The sequence below is a fragment of the Eucalyptus grandis genome, chromosome 11 (assembly GCF_016545825.1).
Source record: "Eucalyptus grandis isolate ANBG69807.140 chromosome 11, ASM1654582v1, whole genome shotgun sequence".
Classification (NCBI taxonomy): Eukaryota; Viridiplantae; Streptophyta; class Magnoliopsida; order Myrtales; family Myrtaceae; genus Eucalyptus; species Eucalyptus grandis.
In genome coordinates, this window is record NC_052622.1 from 39,968,182 (window position 1) to 39,985,066 (window position 16,885).

Below are 16,885 nucleotides of genomic sequence, written 5' to 3' on the forward strand. Positions count from 1 at the left end.
TGGTTTTTTCGTTTATTCAAAGTAGTCGGACCATTTCTTATTGACTCTGTCAACATCTACTTCTCATCAACAATCTTTCACCAACCCGACAATCTTTCCCAAACCAATACTGGTTGGTTTGGAAAAGTTCCGATGCTTTTATCTGTGGTACTTCGGCCATCTCTTAGTATATACGTTGAATTGGCTAAAAGCCCATGAAATATCCAACAAACCTCTCTTGAATGGGTTGAATCTGAGCTTTTTTAGGGTTTATACAGATAGTTCCACCATAGAGCAAATTGAATGTAGAGTTGATGAGATTCGAACGAGCTATCTTTAATTTGCTGAACCGAAAATCCCTAAATGCTCTGACTAACTACTCCGACTTTTGAGATTTAGAAAAAGAAAGAAAAAACATTGGCTTTCATTTTCATTTTATAAGAGATGACGAAATGCAGCAATCGAGCTTAAATTGTATTTGAATATGAACGCTTCGATATTCAAAGTAGATTACAGAGCTGCACCGTCATGTTAGAGTCTAATCGGAAACGCGATTGAATTAGGTTGTGCAAATATAAAAGCTATTTTGTCAAGGGTTAGTAACTTATCCCTAGAAGAAAGAAAGAAAGAAAAAACAAAATTCACAGAATTGATCATGTCGCAAGAAACATTCATCAAGACGGAGTTTCTTTGTGCAACCACGGTATGAAACTCCAATGTTGATTAATGAAACAACATTTCAAATGTCTCCAAGGTTCATTTACAGGAATTGGTAATTTAAAGTGACGCAATAGACGTTGGATGAATGCTCGACTAAAATGATAAATCGGTTTTAATACAGGCTGCATTGATCTTGTCTCTAGAACATCGATTTGATCGTGTAGACGCGTTTCGCCGACAAGCTGATCCCGTCGATGTTCACACGGTAACCAACCAACCAACCAACCCGCGGCGGCAGCCGTGACTCGGTAATCGGAACCGACTTGACCGGTCAACTTCCGAAGCGTTCGTGCACACGTCTTCCTCCGTCCCTTCGTGTTTCCTTCACGCCTCGGACTCTACAGACGCCATAACTGACGAATCTCGGGAATTTCCGGAATTGAAAATTAGGAATCTTAGCCCTGTCCTGGTGAAGATTGCATATATCATTACAGTATACAACGCGTCTAAACATTTGACGTTTCTCATTTTTGGATTTTTCCTTGGCAAGTTTACGTAGGCGGGCGAAGAATTCGAGGTGTTCTATAAATCCGGTCGAAACCATAATTAAGAAAATAATACGCGGAAGAGAAAAATATGAAATTTGCAAACATTCTGATACATCTTGATTAAGAGTACATAAGCTTATTTATAAATTTTATTGTACGACTATTTAAAAAAAAAAAATATGTAATACAAATTCGAATCAATTACTATATTGATAAGCTAACATGAACTACTAGATGTTTCCCTTGGCATGTGGAAATAAAATCGAGTTTATGAGTGATCACTTTTTAGACAGACCAAATCGATGGATGTGCTGTGCCTAAAAGTCCTTATCCATACCTGCTCATAAACATGAAAAGATGGGGTTTTCTTGATAAGACGATTGGGGCATGGTCGGGCTTGATCGGGGCTAAGCAGGTGAGCCAATGAGCCGGAGAGTATCTGCTCTTTGCTTAGACGCGTCCAAAGTGCGCATTGAGCTGGATAAATCCAAGCAGGATCATTGTATCAAGAGATCTACGATTAGATTTTTTGGTATGATGAATAAGTAGACATTGACAAAGATCAACCATGACCTATTTCAAGAAAAAATCGGATCCCACTTTCTGACCATACACGGCGAAGTATCGAGAGAGAGAGAGAGAGAGAGAGAGAGAGAGAGAGAGAGAGAGGCTTTAGGTGAAGTTGAAACTTCAAAAACCAAACGCCGAGGCACGTCGGCATGAAACAAGCGAGCACGTATCCTTTGGGAAAGACTCCGAAATCGTTTCGCATTTAAAAAATGCCAAGAAGTATGTCACGATTTGTGGGGAATTCCGCCAGAAGATGGCGGGAGTCGTGACAGTCCACCAGCTGGTAAAACATCAACCCCCCCTCCTTCCAAACGCGCCAAAATCCATAAGAAAATAGCAAAAAGAGGGCTAGTGGCTTTGACGCATTCCCATCGATGGTGGAGGAGACAACGAACGCACGAAAAGAACCTCGAGCCGGCAAAGCAAAATCCAAGTCCTCTCTCTCTCTCTCTATAAATAGTCAGCATCGAACCATCGTTTACTTCGTAGGGTCATCTCTCTGTTTATCTCTCAATACATCCACAATCTCCTCCCTCTCTCTCTCAACCTCCGCACCCACCGAAAAAAGAACAAAAACCAACAGAAACCAACGCCTCATCTCATTCCTTTGATTCTTCTCGACCTCAACGCAGGGATCAACAGAGCGTTCCATCCATGGCCGTCCCTACCAAGCTGCCTCTCCTCCTCTTCGTCTCCTCTCTCCTCCTCCATGCAGCTCTAGGTACGATCTCCATCCCATGCATCTACATCGCTCGTTTCTCTTCTTGTTTTTTATTTTTTTTTCCCTCCTCGCGTTGGCGTTTCTTGATGATCTCCTTTGCGCTGCGATGTAGCTGAGATCACATGCGAGGAGATACCCAATGACATGTGCGCGTTCGCCATCGCGTCCTCCGGGAAGCGGTGCTTGCTGGAGACCCTCACGTCGGCAGGTGGCGAGGTAGAGTACCAGTGCAGGACGTCGGAGGTGGTGGTGGAGAGGATGGCCGGGTACGTCGAGGGCGACGAGTGCGTCCAAGCCTGCGGGGTCGACCGGAGATCAGTCGGGATCTCGTCCGACTCCCTCATGGACCCGCAATTCACCTCCAGGCTCTGCGCTCCCCAGTGCTTCCAGAACTGCCCCAACATCGTCGACCTCTACTTCAACCTGGCCGCCGGAGAAGGTAAACGACTACACGTGTTTATCTAGACATTGCTGGAACTTCACGAATTCTAGCGACATTTCTTGGTTAGGGCGGTAATATTAGGTCTGATTGATCAGCGTCACCTTTGATGCGTCATATACTTTCCTTCTTCTCTACTCAAGGGATTTTTTCCTTCTCTCTCTCGCTTGGAAAAGAGCTGTCGCATTTGGATTGACTTTTGAAAATATTAAATATCTAAAGTTTTTCAGTTTCTCAATTTGGGAGATGAAATGTCGTCTTCAATTTACCTTAAGACTCAAGCGTCGTCTTTCGTTTGAATGCAACGATTCACCTCCCGAGTTTGAGAAGATATCTAACCCGACACTTGAGTTCAGACATGATCATTGTTTGACAAATTATATCAGACGTTTATCTGATTATGGCTTTGCTTGCATGAACTCTTGCAGGGGTGTACTTGCCGGATCTCTGCGATGCGCAACGCGCGAACCCTCACCGCACCATGATCGAGCTCTTGAGCTCTGGAGCAGCCCCCGGCCCCGCATCGGCCCAGTCGTCCACGCTCTTCGCCATGGCCCCATCTCCCGATTCCCTGTGATGACCGACGAGAGAGACATATTCAATTCGTTCACACGCGTTTTGGTTTTATTTTGGGTTTTGGCTCTGGTGATTACATGTTGAAGGAGGAATAATAAATACAGATATATATAGGCAAAGAGGGACGGGATATTTACTATGTTGTTATCATTTTATTTCGCTTCCAGATTTGGCGAGGATTCTATACTCGCAACTGAGGAGTGCTTTTGGGATTGTTCCGATTTCTCTAATTCATAATAAAATTCATTTTTTTCTGAGCTCTTTCTCTGTGATTTGATTCTTTGCGATCCGGTCCATTTTGGATCCTGAGTGCGCAACCATTTATACGAAATTTATCGTGGAGAACAGAGCATGGTTAGGTTGTTTCCCATGCGACGCGTGCCCGACAATGGCTGCTTTAGGGCGTTTTCTTGAATTAAACACCATGCTTGTTGTGATCTTTAGAGACTGAGAATGGCATTCTTTCAAGACAATGGCGTTTTCTCGAATTATCTAGTGAGAATTCTTTGACCTTGTGCCATTGTTGCTCCTTCGCCGAAAGGCCCGCAAACATGCGCGCACTTGCACGTTAACACCGAAATCTAACAGAAATAAACAAACAGGTTGGCTTTGCCGACCTCCTCAAGCTGTATGGATAAGAACGATCTTCGTTGAGCCGAACTATAAAGTTTACGGCACCATAAGAGAATACCCAAAACTAGGCATCAACAGCAACACCAAACAAACAGCAAAATACAGTACTAAGAGGCATGTCTAAGGTATGACTCTCGTTCCATGGGGTGGTTAGCAGTGCTCGCTCGGACAAAGCTTGCCTGGAAGATATCGGGTGGGGACTCCATTGGCACAGGGACAAATCTGTCTGGGAGAACGCCATAAAGGTCTTGTTGGGGAACCAAAGGGGGACACCGTTTGCATCTGTACCTGCTTGCTCCGCAAGCAAATCCGCAATTCTGTCGGCTTCCCCTTATGCATGCTTTGATGTCAGTTGGATCCAGCTGGTTGAGGTGTGTCCTTGACGATCCCTGATACGATAATTCGTCCTCTGCCTGTTGTTTATCTTACAACGTGGAATGCGCCACCATCAGTCAGTATTTAGCTTGTGCCCAGCGACTCAGGCCTTTCCAATCCAACTTGTGTTCAGGACTCCTTGCTTTTTCAAGACTCGGTTGTCGGAAACATGTAGTTCTGGTTTCAGTTTGGAAACTCTCTCTCCTTTTTTAACCAAGCAGTCTAGATTTTCTGGTGTTTTCCCTAATCATAGTCCCAAGTGGAAGAAAAGCTACTGCTAAGTGCCAACACTTGGGACAATCGAGACATTTCCAAAACGAAGCTGTCTCTCGACAATTCCTAAGAAGGCTCACGACAGTCTCATTGGACAATTCCATGTCCACCGCCAGTTTTTGCCATGAGTACGCCTTCCGCACCTTTGGCAACATGACAACCTTTCTTAAGACAGAACTCACCGGTTGCGCAAAAATCTAGGGAGCCCGACCCCGTCCGAGGCTTGGGCCCAGACCGAAAAAGACCAGGGCATTCCGGGCTTGACCCGGAAATGGAATTTTTTTTTTCTCATGTAATAAATCATATATCAAAATTTCATCATGTAGTTGACACCCAAAAATACTCCTACAAGCACGTGCTGGTTATGAGGGATGGAAAATTCTAAAAATCATCGCCATGACCATATATGGGCCATAATTTACATCGGTCCAGCCCATAAGTAGTCATAAAAGGAAGGATAATTAAGGATTTTGAGAGACCATGAGCTGAATTTTGACAAACATACAAAGACATATAATTCCATGATGAAGCAACTAGTTGCCATATGTCGAGGCCAAGGATCACTGATGAAGATACAACATTGACGGTGTAAATAGGCGGGAACAGTTAAAATGGTGCCAAATTCAAGAGGAGCGTTTAATACTTGTTGAACAAGCCATGAGAATATTGTTGAATAAGTCAGAAACTAAATATGGATAAGGTGGTTCAACATGGAATGTGGAGTGACTCTTGAGGAAGAGGTAACCGACCATTGACAATTACCAAATTGGCCTATAAATACCACAAGCAATCCAACAAATGGCCCCCCGAACAATACACAAAATTATTTTATCTTGCCTTTATCCTTACTAAGTTTAGACTAGCTATAGCTTAAGATTCTCATCGTAAATTCAATTTTGGCAAGTGTCTACATCCTAGGCAGTGCTATCGGTTAGATTCCAGTGCTAACCCTTAGATTTCGACGTTATGTCCTTATCCTCATCTAGGAACAATGTTCATTAGGTATTGCCTTTGTCCAGTGTCGTTGATTAGATTTCGACATTGTGTCCTCATATGCATCTGAGAGAAGTGTGCACCGTGTGTTGTTATCACTGTCTAGCGTTGTTGGTTAGATTACGAGATTGTGTCCCTTATATCCATCTATGATCATTGTTTACTAAGCATTGTTCTTGTTGTTTAGAGTTGTTAATTAGATTCCGACGCCGTGCCCTCGACTTACTAAAAAGTAGTGCTTTTTAAGCATCTTGTTATCCATTGTTGTTGAAGTACCTTCGATATTGTGTAAACTACTTTACTTTTAATGGGTTTTCATTATTACATTAAAGTAAGTTTAGATGATGTCACTAATTAGGTTTCAACATTGATTATCATTGATATTAAGCTCGTGTTAAGTCGGTGATTTATTTGAATTCGAGATTATAACGTGTGTAGTCTCATTTGCATTTGACCCTCTCTGTCCAAAATTAATACAAAACTCGAGTCTCCTTATATAAAAGCTAAAATATAACACTTGATGAAAGATATTTTGTTGTGGGATCCAAAACCGGTGAAACACATATAAACCTGGCATAAAATGTATGTCAAAAACCTTGATAAAAAGTTAAAAACCTAAAACAGAATAATAACAAACCAAAAACCTGTTATGATATAATTAAAAAAGACCCGTAATACAATAATCTAATCGTCCATCATGTAAAATAATCCTGAAAAGAAAAAGACGTTTCATAAGTCACCGTAACGAGAACTGCACGACCGACCATAAACATCATTGAAGAACAAGCCTCACAAGTCTCCAACATCCAGAAGCCCAGATTAACCTAGTACATCAAGAAAATGTAATTTTCCGTTCGAAATTTCCTCCTAATCTATCTTTAACTCGTGGAATTTACCTCACGCGTTGAAGCAGACAAACAAAACTCGGTCATTGTTCTCTTCTAGAGTAGGAAGGCGACCTAATCTTGCCTTCCATGGCCAACTTCTATCCCATCGTCCATTACCAATTACCTTCGACTTGGTTTTACCACCCATAAGGAAAATTAGCTTATGTCATTATCACTAAATCATCAGGGCTTTTGTCACATGTTACCCTGAAGTCCAATCAAAGTAGATTGTTCTCAGAATTGCAATTTTTCTGATTGATTTTTCTCCACCATCAATGAGTATGAAATTCGAGCAGCCCCATCGAAAATATTTTTAGAGAAACCATAGAATTGAAGAAAATCTCAATTTAAAATTGAACAAAACAAATCTATCATTTCATTTCATTGGATTACAAACCAAAGAACGTGAACTCCAATCACTCGATACTAGAACGATTTTTTTTTTTTTTTGAAGGGAATGAAAGCAATAATTCCTCCACCGCCTGTTGTTTATCTTACAACATGGAATAAACCACCATCAGTATTTAGCTTGTGCCCAGCGACCCAGAGGCCTTTCCAGTCCAACTTGTGTCGAAGACTAGGTGCTTAATGATTTTGGTCTGTTCAGCAGCTTTTTCAAGACACGGTTGTCGGAAACATGTAAGTTCTCGCCTCAGTTTGGAAACTCTCTAATTTCTTTTTCAATTAAGCAGTCTAGATTTTCTATTGGTTTCCCTAATCTTAGTTCCGAGTGGAAGAAAAGCAGATGGTGAGTGCCAACACTCGGGACAATCGAGACATTTCCAAAACGAAGCTGTCTCTCGACAATTCCTGAGAAGACGCACAACAGTCTCGTTAGACAATTCCATGTCCACTGCCAGTTTTTGTCATGACTAACTTGGCCTCCCACACCTTTGGCAATATGACAACCTTTCTTAAGACAGAACTCACCAGTAGCGCTAGAATCTAGGGATCCGACCTGGCCCGGACCCAAAAAGACCGGGCCATTTCGGGTCTGACCCGGAAATGGGAACTTTTTTGATTTTTTTTTTTTTTTTTTTTTTTACATTCTCATGCAATGAAACATATATAAAAAAACCCATCATGTAAACCTGACAAAACGTGTGACGAAAACCTCGATAAAATTCAACCAAAAAAAAAACTTGATAAAAATTTAAGAACCCACAACAGTATCATAACAAACCAAAAACCTGTTGTGATTAAATTAAAAAAGAAACCCTGTAATACAATAATCTAATCGTCCATCAGGTAAAATAATCCTTAAAAAAAATAAAAATAAAACACATTTCATAAGTCACCGTAACAAGAACTCCACAACCAACCTCAAATATCATTGAAGAACAACCCTCACGAGTCTGCAACATCCAGAAACCCGGGTTGACCTAGTACATCAAGAAGATGTAATTTTCCGTTCGAAATTTCCTCCTAATCTATCTTTGACTCGTGGAATTTAGCTTAGGCGTTGAAGCAGACAGAAACAAAACTTGGTCATTCTTCTCTTCTAGAATGGGAAGGCGACCTAATCTTGCCTTCCGTGGCCAACTTCTATCCCATCGTCCATTACCAATTACCTTCGACTTGGTTTTACCACCCATAAGGAAAATTAGCTCATGTCATTATCCCTAAATCATCAGGGCTTTTGTCACATGTTACCATGAAGTCCAGTCAAAGTAGCTTGCTCTGGGAATCGCAATTTTTCTGATTTATTTTTCTCCGCCAGCAACGAGTACGAAATTTCGTGTGGCCCCGCCAAGAATATTTTTAGAGAAACCACAGAATTGAAAAACTCTCGAATTGAAATTGAACGAAACAAATCTATCATTTCATTTCATTGGATTACAGACCAAAAGATGTGAACTCCAATCACGCGATACAAGAATGACTTTTTTTTTAAGGGAATGAAAGCAATAGTGCGACTAGGAATTCCGTCCTTGCTACAAGCTCTTTCTTGCCTCGGAAGGAATGGCAAACGAATTAAAAACCCAAACAAACAAAATAATGAAAGAGAGAATAGTGAATGGGGGAAAGAGCAATAATTCTTGCGGCGAAAATACCAAATAAAAAATAATTCGAGAAGCGGGTTAGCATGTCGGCAGGTCGCTCGGCGGCGGGGGCAACGTGGACGACGGAGTTGGCCCATTTTCGACGACAAACGCCGTGGCCAGGCCCAACGGCAAGTGGACGTCTAGATGGCAATGCATGATCCATGCACCTGTAATAATATAATACATACCATGTTGATTGCTATGATTATAATTTGCTAAAGAAAATCGCACAAAACCATGATTAAAGAGGGCGCGGGGCGTGAAATTCACCTGGATTGTTGGCTTGGAATCGGATGGCGGCCCACCCTCCGACGGGGACGCCTATGGTGTTCCGGATCTGTGGGTTCACGAGGTTGAACTTCTTCCGGTCGGTCTTTGGGTTGAAGTTGCCGAAGCCCTGAGCCAAGACGTGGAAGTTGTACCCGTGGAGGTGCATGGGGTGGTTCTCGACGGCGATGAACGAGGTGTCCTGCAGTACCATCTCGACCGTGGCGTTGTACTTCACCTTCTTGACGCTCGTCTTCTTGGGCGCGAAGATGAGTGCCTGGTTCATGCTGTTGTTCTGGTTCGTGTAGTCGAACGCCACCGGCGGCTTGTTGGGGAAATCGGTGGTGTAGATTCCTCGGACGTTGAAGAAGAAGGCTTGCAGGATGGAGAGCCTCGTGGGTAACTGGAAGGAGGCGTTGTTCATGCTGGCCGAGAGCCTCTGCCCGTTGGGCCCGCCGCAGGAGTTGTTCCCGGGCGCACCGCACGGTGCCAGCCCCAGCCCCACGGTCACGTACATGTGCTCGTCGATGTGCCGTGGCACCGGGATCCAGTGTGGCCCGCCGACCAGGCTGGTCAGGTTGCTGTTGAACTTGTGGGCCGTGGGGGTGTCGTTGAAGGCTGGGAGGGCCGGCATCCTCGGGGCAGAAACTGCGGCGGAAGGGGCATTCTCGTAGATGAAGATGCCCCGGGTGGTCGTGTTGTCGAACGACACGTTGGGGGCGCTGGCGTATGGGCTGGCCGCCATGTAGTAGGCCCCTGAGGCCTGGTCGGTGGTGAGGAGGACGTCGGTGGTCTGGCCCGGGGCAACGAGGACGACGTCCGTCACGTACGGGTTGGTGTACGAGGCGTCGACCGCAACGACGGTCATCTTGTGGCCGGCGACCTTGAAGAAGAGCTGGTTATTGAGCGCAGCGTTGATGATGCGCAGCAGATAGGTCTTCCCTTGCTGCACCTTATACGTGTACGTGAACTTGGCTGAAAAATGCAACAAAGCATAGTTTAAAAGAAATATGAACTCAATGTGGGAAATGCGCACGTATCAATTTAATTTGCTTACGATTTTGAGAGCAATTATAGAGATTTCCGGGCCTCCCGTTGATGGTATAGGCGTCAGAGTTGTTCGGGGCGGCGCCAGTTGCCAGCGCTTGGTTTTCGACGTCAATGACGTTAGCATTCCACCACTCTCCTGCGGTTGAATCGGATGTTAGAATTTTTCCCTTTGAAGACAAAGGTTATTAGTTCTCGTGTGATTATTATGAAATATAGGAGGTAGCAATAGCATTACCAAGTATAATGGGAATTTCTCTGTGGGGCTTGGGGAACGGGTACTTGTGACCCGCCCGGGGCCGGATGATGAGGGCTCCATGGACTGTCGCGCGGAGCCACTGGACATGGGCGTGCCACCAGAGAGTCCCCTCCTGTCCGGTGATGGTGAATTTATAGGTGTAGCTGCTTCCGGGTCGGATCGGGCATTGTGTAATGTATTCGGGTCCGTCTGCCCAACCACTCAGTAATTGAAATATTCCATGCCTGTAGATATATCAATTTTATTTATCATTGATTGATTCAAGAAGCCATTTGTTGGATGAAAGAAGTCATTTGAAGAAAATTTAAAACGGTGGACTTTTAACCTAGGAAAACGTCAAAGTGATTTTGACTAACAATGGAAAAACTGGAAAAATTAAAATTGTTTGAAAATGCTGTCATGCATATCGCTAATCAAAGTCAAACGAATTGTAGTAATAAGAATGGGAATTAATCATTATTATTAATAATGTTCGATAACACAAGCTTCTTTGGAAGGCTTTTTACCAGTGAATAGTGAGGTTGTAAGGTGACTTGTTGAAGACGTGGACGACAAGTGTGTCGCCCTCCTGGACGTGTATGGCCGGACCCGGAAGGCTTCCGTTGACTGCCGTGATCACTCGCCGTTGGCACAACCGGTTCACCGTCAGATTTTGCACCTGAAAGTTTTGGCAAATGCTTCGTCAAACATTTGTAATCTAACCAAAGAATCAAACACGTGGAACATGCATGATGAGGAGGGAGAGAAGGCTGACAAAACATAATGGCGTGCGCATTACATGAAATGTGTGCTCCACGATCGCAGCCGAAGCCATGGAAGACAAAGCCGCGAGAGCCAAAGCCCAGAATATCAGGGACTCGGGGCGCGCCATGTCGGAGAATGAAAAACGATTCGAAGGTGCAAGAAGGCGATTCCAGCAACAAGAAAAGGTCGTCCTTTCTAATGTTGCTGTTGTGAAGTGCTGTCGTTCTAGAGAGAGCTTGCACAGGATTGGAGCTCGTGTTGCCTGCTCTGCATGCCTCAACCCGAGATGCATGCAGCTATATATATACAGAACGGAGAGAGAGAACTTGTGAAACCCTTTCAAAGCCATTACGTAAGAGAGAAAACGATGCTGATATACAATAATCGTCGTCCTTGACGATCGATCCTCCGGGGTTGGCGTTGGTAGGGTTAGCCGAAGCTTCGTTATCTAACAGTTTGAAGTTGGCCATCCAGATGCCCTCAAAAAGAAAAAGAAAAAGTTGGCCATCCAGAATACACAAAAAAGAAAATAAAGCGACAAAAGTCTCAGCATCTCGGTTCTTCAATCAAGCGAAGTCCTTTGAAAACGTCAATGCCGCATCCTCCCGGATGATAATGATTTGATCTCCAACACTAACGTCCGTGGAATTTTTGCCTTATTAATGCCGTGGGTTGCATTTTCATCGATCCCTTTTGGGATGGTATGCAATTACCATCGCGATTTCTAGATCTGATGAAGGAAGGTCGATGTCACTTTGAGAAATCCGGACGCTATTTTATGCGTAGTAGGCCCTTTTTGGCTTAAATTATCTAATGGTTTGTCCAACCGAGGGACGTGGAGATTGACAAAAGACAACTTGGGAAGGAACTCAAATGGGCTCCATGCCAATACCACGTCCCCATTTAACGCTTATTTTGTCAAAAGTCACCTTTCTCGTTTATTCAAGCATAATTCCAGACGACCATCGTCTAGAATTGCTACCCTTTCGGCCAAAGTTGAAGCTTTTGTTTATCCAACCGGATTATAATGAATCGATGACATAATTGAAGTAAAGATAATTTCACTTATTTTCCAAGAAACAGCTGGGATCCAAGAAACATAATTAGCCGAGTCAATTTCTTGCCAACTTCACTTCCTCTAGGGATGAGTGAAAATTCAAAGTTGGACTCTTTGTTCCCTTTGGTCCTCCCCTCCATTTTTTCTCACTTCCAAAATAAAAAAATATATTGCATTACTATCAAATCTGACTTCCAACTATTTTTGCAATTTTTAAGTTGGAGACAATGATGCAGCCCTACCATGATAGAATCATTCCACATGTTGCATGCCAAGAGCCCTTGCAAGAAAGTGGAGAAAAATAAGTCAAAAGTAACCCCCAAAAAAAAAAAAAAGTATTTTATTTAATATTTACTTTGGTTTCTTGGGGCGCGCCCATGTGGAGGATGCACGACTCTGGATGTAATAGTTTTGCCTTAGTTCGTTAATGCTGTCCAAAGCGCCCAGTAATGTTGCACGGATCTCCTTTTCCGAATTAAGAATGGCTTTGCTCTTTCCTAGGTCTTGAAAAAAAAAAAAAAAAAGGAGAGGCGTTTTGGAGTTGAAGTGTTCGTTATGGATTAGGTAGCGGTTGACTTAAAAAAATAAAATTCCAGCCGATGGATGAGGGTTGGCCACTTGCCTTGATCGAGAGATCATTTGCATGGTAATGATACATGAAATTGATCCAACAGTCAACCTATTGAAATTATGTCTCCAGTTTGAGCCTATTAAATAAATCGATCCGAATTAAATAACTTGGTATGTGAAAGTTGAAAACCAAATAATGCAGATATTGTTTCTGTATTGGATTTGCCTGGTTTGAATATTCCTGCTTGGATTTTGGATGCACACGGCAACTTCCTTGACAAAGAGAGGAAATAAATAAATAATAAAAAAGAAGGGAAGTCCAACTTGGACTAGGATTGCCAAATTGACATATCTCTTGCACATACCGATTGAAGTATTTTGAAATGAACATGAACTGATCATAACATGGATTTCCTATTTCATGTTGATTTCAGCCTTTTCTTGAGCATATGTTCCTTTTGTAGTTATTTATATATATTCTTACTTGTTTCCCATGCAACGTGGGCCCGACAATGGCTGCTTTAGGGCGTTTTGCTGAATTAAAGACCATGTTTGTTGTGATCCATTAGATATGTCTCAAGTTTGAACCCGAAAATAAAAATTTCCTTATTCAAATAAGTTTTTTTATTTTGAATAGATTTCCTAATTGAATGGTTTTTCTATATGAAGAAGATTTCCTACTTTTTGATTTGATCCTTGCTTATATATAAGAAGTTGAGACCGAAAGAGTCTAAGCTTTTTAGAGCCACCTTTTGTAATCCTTGATTTTTATAGTGGATTTTGCTTATATATTTTTATGGAGGGATGTTTTGCTTTTGTGTAGTTAGAAAATTGAAAAACTGGATTTCTATGAGCATTGTGCCTTTGGAAAATGAGGAAGACTCCAGGATACAAGGCTCTCCAGGTCATAAGAAAGGAAGACTCCATGATACAAAGCTTTTGGAGGATGTAGGGTCATAAGAAAGTGAGAAAGAGATACAAAGCCGGGTCATAAGAAATTGTACAAGGTAGTTAGAAAATTGAAAAACTAAGAAGTGATGTAGACTCAAGGATACAATTTCTATGAGAAGATTGTGCCGGGTCATAAGAAGAAGGAAGACTTTGGAAAATAGAAAATGATCAATTTCATAAGAAGAAGGAAGAAGATACAAGGCTCTTCGGGTCATAAGAAATGAGGAAGACTCATACAAGGCTCTCCGGGTCATAAGAAGGAAGACTCCAGGATACAAGGCTCTCCGGGTCATAAGAAAAGGCATTGGATCAAGGCTCTCCGGGTCATATTTAAAAGTGAGGAAGACTTTGATCTTTGAAGGATACAAACCATAAAAAGTGAGGAAGACTAAAGTCTCATCGTGTAAAAACGATTTTGAAAGGCCTACGAACGGGTTTCGGACTGGAGGCGGACAAGCGTGGTTTACGGGAACCCACCAATCTTGGAAATGACATGGTTTAAGGTTTCTTATGGTTTAAGGCTGACCATGAACCTTTTTTTATGGAAGCACCAGCTAAACCCACCTCAAACTTGAGCAAATGTCATTAGAGATGTCATAATAATTGAAGTTTTCTTTAGAAAAAATGATTTGACGCAAAATTGTCATCTTGCTCATGGATATATCATTTATTTTCCAAAATGCCAAACTAGAGCTTCTTAAAAGCACTCTCAATAAAATGGCTACTTGATCCCATTTTTATTATATTTAAATTTGCAATGAGCACAATCTAATCAATCAAAAAGGTCTTTTGAAAACACTATTGCTTTGAGGCCAACAAAGGAACATTTGTCACTATCTTCATCGGCTTTACAAGTCGAGAGCTTGGAAGATGAGACAAAGCTTATTGGTGGTATTCTCATTTTCACTCAAACCAAATAAAATGATTAAGCTTAAAATTTTCAAGAGGGTTTTTAAGAGTTGATCATCATGACATCAGATAATGGACATTTCCAAATCATTTGGCTTTTGAAATACAACGCATCTCGAAAGTCCCTTAACTAATCTTTTATGCATGGGAGCTTTGCTCCTTTCTCTAATGTCCTTTGCTCTTGTGATGATTTTTTTTTTTTTTTTTTTTTTTTTGCACAAGCACTTGGACCTTGATAATTTTTTTCACATAAGATGCAACTTTTGGCTTTTTTTTTTTTTCTTAACGGGCATTGGCCTTGCTTTTACCAGCACACTTTGCTTTTTCATGCCCCTAGTTTTAAATTTGCTTTTGAACAAAAGCTTTTATGAAGCTTTTCACATTTTCTCGTGTATCATTGTATTTTATCATGCCTTGAACCCCACGGAAGGGGATGGTTTAGAAATGAATAATCAGGCCCAAATTGGTTAAAGCAATGGATACCTTTGGGTAGAAAAATGCCTTCTTCACTTTGGGTTTAGGCAAGGAGTTCTAATGAGAATTCATTTGAAACTATCAGCGGAAGATTGATGCTTGGTTAATAGAATCTTTCTCAACCTTTCGCTTTACAACGCACCATAACCTCCTATGTTGCCCTAATGTAGGGTCATTCTCAAGTACTTTGAAGGATCATCTTTATTCGGCTCAAAAGGGTAACAAGATGTCAGCTTGGTACTTGGGATTGATGAATGAAACGCTTTTGTCATTTCGATTTTTGTGCTCAACGCGAATGAATCTTTTCCTAAGAGAATTCTTCTTCACTTTCAAAAGTGTTTAAAGGACGTGTTTGAAATGGGCTTGCCTTTCTTCATCTTAAGCACTTCTTGTTTGGCATTTGCATATGTTCAATGAATGATTCAAAATGAATAATTAGAAAACAATTTGGGATAAAAAGGATGCTCAAAAGTTTGTAATTTTTTTCTCAATTATTCATTTCATTTTTTTCTTGGTTAGGTTCTTTTTTTTTTTAATGAAAATTCTTTTTTTCTTTTTTTTACTTAAAAAAATTAATAATAAAATAAAAATTATTTGAGAAAAGATGTTACTTTTGATGAGTAACTGTAAAGAATGTTAAAGAATATGTTTCAAAAATCTTTAGGGAATGAAAGAATCATTATTATCTCGCTTTCATCTTTTGGGCACTAACATCTCTTGGATTCACATTCGTGGATGTTTGTAACTCGACAAAATTCCTTGCAAATTTCTTCCTGATTCCTTGGTGGAAGGCGTTGCTCCTATGGTTAAGGTGCGTAAGAAGGAGAGATGAAACAAGTTATCTCCATTCTTAGTTAGATTCAAATGAGGAACGATACATCCTTTTGATGAATTTGGCAATGTTGTTCCAGCACACTTCATTGATGGGTGAATGAGAGATTTTTCTCCAAATCAAATGTTGTTCTCCCACTCCTTATATGGCAAACCTTTGTTCCGTTCAGTCTAGCCTGTACCAAAGAAAAGGATTTGTCATTTTTTATGCTAAAGAGAAATCAAGTTTAGGAACGAGATACATCCTTTTCAAAGTCGAGCGATCAACATCCCAATGTATCTCTCATGGAAGAAGGGATAATATTGCCCATTTGTTTCATCATTTGAATATTTCTTTGTTTAAGATGAACATGACTCAATAATGCTCCATCGCATTTATTGAAACATTACAAAAAGATGTCTCTTTTAATTTGCCCTTTTGGAATTTGACTACTCCTTTCATTTGTCTCATCATGTAAAGAATCGATGGGTTATTTTGGCATCTAAGGCATTTCCGAATAACAAAACTTCTTAGAATGGAATTGTTATGGAAAATTTTATCGAAACCTTATGCATGCTTTCGAGTTCAATGAGCTCAGGAAAATGACTACGTGAAGAAGGGCATTAAGCAACTTTTCTTGAAATTCATTTTGGAAGGTGAGCCCAAAACACTTTTATTTGCTCTCTTTTTTTTGTTTTTGTTTTTTTTTTTTTTTTTATCTTTTTTTTTTTTAAATGATGATTTTCATGAAAGATTCCATCATTAAAAATTTGAGTGCGATTTACAAAAGCAACAATGTTCAAAACTCAAAAAGAAAAAATGTTCTTAACAAGAATAAAGATTGATAAAATACAAGAAACTCTTGTATGTAAAAAAAGTTCAAACTCTAAAATTCACTTCTCTATGTGGTCCAACACGAGAATGTCAAACCATAACCTGCAAATAGGACAATGTCAAAATGGGAAAATGATACTGAGATAAATAGGTTTTAAAAAGAAAGTCCTTGAATTTATTTTGCCAAGATTTTATTATAAGAGAAGACATCGGGTTCAAAGCCATCAATCGAATGCCCACTTTTATTCCAAAAGTTTCGTATG

At 41.0% G+C, this 16,885-nt stretch overlaps 2 protein-coding genes across 2 annotated transcripts; one reads left to right on the top strand and one right to left on the bottom strand.

The window, feature by feature from the left end:
- The first annotated feature begins 2,230 nt into the window (after positions 1 to 2,230).
- LOC104427850 lies at positions 2,231 to 3,754 on the top strand. The gene is made up of 3 exons (XM_010040871.2): positions 2,231 to 2,478; positions 2,591 to 2,917; positions 3,346 to 3,754. The coding sequence occupies exons 1-3, from the start codon at positions 2,412 to 2,414 to the stop codon at positions 3,492 to 3,494; spliced, it is 543 nt and encodes a 180-aa protein (XP_010039173.2). The 5' UTR covers positions 2,231 to 2,411; the 3' UTR covers positions 3,495 to 3,754.
- Positions 3,755 to 8,448: 4,694 nt separating this feature from the next.
- LOC104426403 (laccase-7) lies at positions 8,449 to 11,276 on the bottom strand. Its single transcript, XM_010039454.3, has 6 exons — positions 11,051 to 11,276; positions 10,779 to 10,930; positions 10,252 to 10,496; positions 10,024 to 10,152; positions 8,970 to 9,941; positions 8,449 to 8,866 (listed from the first exon to the last, which is right to left on the bottom strand). The coding sequence occupies exons 1-6, from the start codon at positions 11,141 to 11,143 to the stop codon at positions 8,736 to 8,738; spliced, it is 1,722 nt and encodes a 573-aa protein (XP_010037756.2). The 5' UTR covers positions 11,144 to 11,276; the 3' UTR covers positions 8,449 to 8,735.
- Between the last annotated feature and the right edge of the window lie 5,609 nt (positions 11,277 to 16,885).